At 47.9% G+C, this 5,855-nt stretch overlaps 1 protein-coding gene across 3 annotated transcripts in view; it reads right to left on the minus strand.

The window, feature by feature from the left end:
* Nfkb1 (nuclear factor kappa B subunit 1) overlaps positions 1–5,855 on the minus strand; it is a 119,865-nt gene that overhangs the window by 1,583 nt on the left and 112,427 nt on the right. For 2 of the 3 annotated variants that reach the window (XM_031375613.1, XM_031375614.1), the window contains 4 exons: positions 5,438–5,562; positions 4,476–4,542; positions 3,993–4,165; positions 3,003–3,180 (listed from right to left, as the gene is read on the minus strand). In XM_031375613.1, coding sequence (XP_031231473.1) covers positions 3,003–3,180; positions 3,993–4,165; positions 4,476–4,542; positions 5,438–5,562 — 543 coding nt within the window. The remainder of the gene's footprint in view (positions 1–3,002; positions 3,181–3,992; positions 4,166–4,475; positions 4,543–5,437; positions 5,563–5,855) is intronic. The other variant, XM_031375615.1, reaches the window with a different exon arrangement.

Here is a 5,855-nt window from a genome sequence, read left to right on the forward strand (position 1 = left end):
TTTTTTTTTTTTTTTAAAGCTGGGCAAACTGCTGAACACAAGGCAAAATAAATTCATAACAGAAGCAGGAACTAAAAATGACATCTCTCTCTGGGCTGTATGAGCTTTTAAATAATACACATTACCTAAAAGAAAATTTTCTTTTGGTGCAAGAAAATGAGGCTGTTTTGTGAAAAAAAAAAAAAAAAAAGTGTCTACACCAAAAGCTTAAGTCCTATGACCTGACAAGATCCCTGGGGATCTGACCAGAGCAGATTACTTCTGTATAGAGTGACTAAAGAAACAGAAGCCTAACACTTATTAAGCAAAACGCTTGAATCTCATCATTGAATCTTAGTGTCAGAACAGGAGACTCAATGACCAGGCCACAGTGGTGTCCTGGTATTGACTCTTCCAGTCAACCGTCTTCATTTGCTATCTATTATGTAACAGGGACTGTGCAGCATTTTCAAGGCTTACTGTTTTATCATCGTTTGGATCTTAAAATGTCCTACAAAGGCTCTGTGCTAAGTAAAGGCCTGGTTTCCAGCTTGTGGCATTATTTGGGGGTGATCCAACTCTTTGAAGGTGGAGCCTCAAAGAAGGAAGTTAGGTCATTGAGGGTGTGGTCTAGAAAGAGAGTGGTACTCTGACTTCTCCCCATCTCTGGATTTCCAAACACCTTGAAGCGAGCAGGATTCCTCATGTGCTTCCTCTGGGATGAAGGGTTTTGCTCTACCCTGAAGGAAGTGGACCATGGAACCTTTAAAAACTGTGCGCCCAACCAAATCTCTTCTCCTTATAAGTTGGTCACAACAATGGGACTCTAATACAGTATTTAAGTATCTACCTTGTGTTTGTGGGATGTGTGCACATGTGCACATGTGGGGTGTGGGGAGGCAGACATTGTGTGACTTCCTTGAATCTTACTAAGATTCCTGTTTTAGAGACTGGCCAGTGAGCCCCATGGATCCACCCCTCTTGCTGTCCATTCCTCTACGTGTGGGCTCCCAGGATTGCACGTATTTGTCACCCTACCTGGGTTTCCCAAAGATACAGGAGATGACAGAGTTACGTTCTCACACTTGCCCTGCTCCTAGCTGCTAAGTGTTTAGTTTTTAACTGTGATAGGAGCGCCATCATGTCACAGCACCGTGGGGCAGAGGACAGATGGAGGGACCAGCAAAGAGACAAAGAGGCTGATTAGGAGCCACTGTTGGAGTTCAGGCAAGCAATGAGGATGGGCTGAACTCAGCATCTGTCACGAAGAGAAGGAAACCTTTCAGGTTGAACAGGAGGCAGTGCATGCCAGAAAGTGTTCATGGCCACTCTTAGATTTTGTCACAGCCTGGCTATACTGTTGACAGACATGTCCAATATGAGTTTGTGCAAGAGTTGTGTGCAGATGATAAAATTTATTCAAAGGGAGGTTTGCAGGGAATGGGATGGAACTGGAGAATACTAACCAAGGAAACACAGAGGCATAAGCACCGTTCTCTCTCACATGTGGATCCTAGTTTCCAACAGTCATGCGTGCATCTTTATGTGGGAGTAAGTGTGGGCAGAGGCCAGAAAACTAGAAAGGGCCTTCAGGGGGCAGGAAACAGGCTTTAAAGGGATATAAAGGGTAGGGAGGGTAACAGAACACATGTAAAAGTGGGAGGGGAGATGGGATGGGGGCAGGGAGGAGGGTGGATTCAAGCGGGAACATGGGGCAGGGCTGGGGGATGGAGATGAGGGAGTCAGGAGAATAAATCAGAACTAAGTATGTATGAAAAATGTCGTAGAGACTCCAGTGAGCGTGCGCACTCCCGAACATGTACACACAGGCCTCGTACATGCACAGATATACAAATCTTTGCAGAGGACGAAGCTTAGAACCCGGCCTGCCTACGCACAAGAATGAGGAGGAGGCAGCGGGTGGGTTTGGGTGACAAGGCCTGGAGAGGGCACTGATGAGTAAGGGCTATTAATTGTGACCACTTCAGCCACAGAGGAGCAGCATGAGGACCAATTGGGCACCATGGAGGAGTGCCTAGAAGAGGTGGGGACAGAACTGGATGCGAAGGGTCAGCAAGTGAGAAGAGGTGATGAGGTGGGCAGTAGCTTTCATACTCTCCCGAGAAGCTTGAACTCAGCTAAAGGATGTAACAAGGAAGTGGGGTCTTGTTTTTCTCTAAATCTCTGATTTTAAAGATGAGAAGTTACATTCTATCACCTAGGTTATTCACAGCAGGTGGGGAAGGAACAGACAGGACAAAGAGGCAAGAATCAAGTGTCTAGGACCTGCTGGAGGTGATAGGCAGGTTCCCAGGGGACAACTGCCCAGGTGGAGGGCAGACACAACCTACTGAGCGCAGACAGAAGGCCTCCCACCTGGGTGCTGGCATGATACAAAGATGGGAGACTGCTAGCTGTTCTGGTTTCAGTGGAGTTTGTGGCTAGGGTAGAAGATTAGCAAAAAGAAAGGTGCTGAGGTTTAGAGAAAGCACGGAAAGAGTACAATGACATAATTCAAGTCTGTACTGAGATCCATTCGCACAAATGTATGTGGTGGGGGTGACAGGTGGATGTTAAGGTGAGAAGACAAAGGCAGGACCATGAGCAGGGTGGGAGCTGAAGGAAGGAGGCTGCAGAGGGAGGAGGAGGTGGGGGACCTGAGGGTGGCGACATGGAAGGAAGGGTCATACAGTACGTGTATTTCCTGGGTCCTACTTCTTGTCCTATGACCCCAGGGCTGTGCACCTTTCTTAGACTCTTTCTCTAAATTTAACAAATATGAGAAGTAGTGTTTCTTTGACCCCCACATCCAATGTTTACTGGGATTCTAAGTGACCTGTATGCCAATATGAGTGTAAGGGGTGGAACTGCCCGTTTATGTGTACGGGAGCACTGTGGGGAGTGGGTGGCATGCCGCATAGGAAGATGTATCCGGGAAAAGACTAGGGAAAGGGAGTGTAGTGCCATGTCACGGAGCACAAAGACCTTGCCGGAGAGGAAAGGAGCTCTCTCAGCCTCTTTACCTATGTGCTGCCTTGTGGAGGAAGATGAGAGAGGCAGACAGTGGGCCTGAGCAGTGGTCACGGGGCTGGAGGCTGTGGTTGCCGGGGTGCGGAAGGCTGCCTGGATCACGTCAATGGCCTCTGTGTAGCCCATCTGTTGCAGGGCCTCCATCAGCTCTTTGATGGTACCCCCAGAGACCTGGTAGGAAAAGGGAGAGTATGTTCGTGTGTTCCAGCCTGTTTGCAGGCTGTAAGCATCAACGGCTATCCTTTCTCTGTGTCTGCTCCAGAGAGCTGGAGGGTTGGGGGGGGTTTGGAGAGGGCAGGGAAGGAGTACCTGAAGAAACACACAGTGTTCAGGTTCTAGTTCCCATCTTAGAGCAAATCCATTCAGAAAATCACAGCAGAGGTGGAGAAGAAGAGGGATAAGGGAGATGGAGAAGATGAAGGAAATGGAGAAGATGAGGGAGAGGGGGGAAAAGGAGATAAAGAAAACAGAGGGGAAGGGAGGAGAAGAAAGCCTGTGAGTTTACAGAGACAGGAGACTGCCTATGGTGATGTCTATGCACAGAAATCCAGGGAAGACAGCAGCTAGCAATGCTGGCCTCACTTGGAGTATCTCACCCATGTTTGTCTACTTTTTAGTTTGGAATTGCTCTAATACGAGTCACCAAAGAGCAATGACCCCATGGCCCCAGCCCCCTCTTGCAAACAGGGATGTGCACACCAATCGCAGCTTAGAGGGATCCCCATCGTGTGGACAGTAGTATTTTTCACAGGAAGGCTCTGAGAACTTGAAAATGGGAAATGCCTAGAGACAGGTAATGAATCTTCTCAGGAAAAAGTCATCATCCTGGCCTGGGTCCCTTTGCTTCCCACGCCACAGGCAATGGCTGGTTTCCTTCCACAAAGTCACTATGTAGGGGAGTGGGCTGTGCTGCTCAGTGGTGCTGACACAGTCAAGCACCAATAGTTACACACACAACTCTAAATGGTACGGTGGTGCCTTACCTCATAGTTGTCCATGAGAGTTTTAGAAGGAGCAGGACTCAGCCGGAAGGCATTGTTCAAGATCCCCAGACCTAACTTCTGTGCCAGAGTGGCCCAGTTTTTGTCTGGATCTGGAATTTCCAGCAGCTTGCAGAGTTGCAGCCTCGCCTCTTCTGTCAGCTGCTTCATGTCTCCTGAGGAAGAAACATGACTGTTTTAGCCTCCCAGGGACAATCCATCTGAGAGGACATGTCATCGTCCAACTTCTGATGGAGGTAACCAAGCTTCTCCCAGGTCCAGAGGCCTGGCTCAGCAGCAGCAGTCTGTATGCCTATCAGCTCAGGGCCACACCTGCTCAGGGCCACACCTCCAGGGATCTCAGATTCTGAAATAAGAACCAGCCTGTTTGCCCTACACCCTGGTCCAGCCTGGCTTCTCCTCTCCTCCTGTAAACCACAGCATGGGGCAACACTGGCTGAGAGACTCTGTTCTGCCACACCTCACCTTGTGGTAGGATATCATCAGATGTGAACACTCGCTCATATGGTTTCCCATTTAGTATGTCAAATACCTGTCGGATTAAAAAAAAAAAAACAAGAAAATATTCACAGAAATGATTTTTAAAAATCCTGGTGTTCTTTGAGGTGACTTTGCTGATGGTACACAGGGTAGGAATGTCAGGGGTTGGTCCTCTGTGTTCCCTGTGGGGACACCCAGCCCAACACACAGGCTCCCAGAGGTGCACAGAGAGTCTAGAGTCCTACAAATCCAACTGCCTTCAACCCGTACACTGGCTACTCTGCCCTCTGGCTCTTTTCTCATGACCTGAACACCTAGCGTTTTCTCCTTTAAGTGTAAGCCCTACTGTGTTTTAAGGAAGGTTTTTTGTTTTTGTTTTTTGTTTTTTGTTTTTTTTCGAGGCAGGGTTTCTCTGTGTAGCCCTGGCTGTCCTGGAACTCACTCTGTAGACCAGGCTGCCCTCGAACTCAGAAATCCTCCTGCCTCTGCCTCCCAAGTGCTGGGATTAAAGGCATGCACCACCACTGCCCGGCTTAAGGAAGGTTTTAAATATGTTTATGTAAATCCACAAGAGAATGCCTAGTTTATTTTTATGTTCAGAAACCCCTCACCTAAGCTCTGGGCAAGCTAGCTTCTGATAGAGACGGCAAGAATTCTGGTCGTGTGCTCAGACAGGGTAACTCTTCCATGAGCTTTGTGCCTTTCTAACCTCTCACATCTAAACTCTGATCAGATTAAGCAAACAGCTTTACACTCAGGCTCAAGTGACCTCCATCTTTCATGGATAAAGACCATCTTTCAAGATTAAGACCCTCTCGATAAGCAGACTTCATAAAAACAAGGGCATGCTCTTTAGGGAAGAGAGTGTCAAGAGGACCATCTGTTCTTACATTCCTGACCACTGGCTCCCCTGTAAACACCCAGGAGATGGGCTGGCCAGGACTCACCTGCCAGTTGGCAGCCATGTCTAGAGGTGTGGTGCCTGGTACCACTCCCTCATCTTCTCCAGCCTTCTCCCAAGGATCGTCCAGGTCGTAGAGAGGCTCAAAGTTCTCCACCAGGGGGTCTGCTCCTATGGAGTCAGGCAATACAGTATTATGTAATATGAAAAGCTTGTCAATTTCCAATTGCACATAGGACTCACATTTCTAAGGACAATTTGCCTCTAGCTCATTAAAACAATTACAGGATAACTTATCATTTCTAAGTGAAATTTAAAACAATTTTTAACAATTTTAATATACTTCTACGGAATAGGTATCATAAAGGTGCCCTTTCTAGCCAAGGACACTATCACAAACAAACGAGAAGGGGAGGGGAGAAGAGCTAAGTGAGGGGGGACTGGGAGGAGGGGAGGGGAGAAGA

This window comes from Mastomys coucha, unplaced genomic scaffold (genome assembly GCF_008632895.1).
Source record: "Mastomys coucha isolate ucsf_1 unplaced genomic scaffold, UCSF_Mcou_1 pScaffold16, whole genome shotgun sequence".
NCBI lineage: Eukaryota > Metazoa > Chordata > Mammalia > Rodentia > Muridae > Mastomys > Mastomys coucha.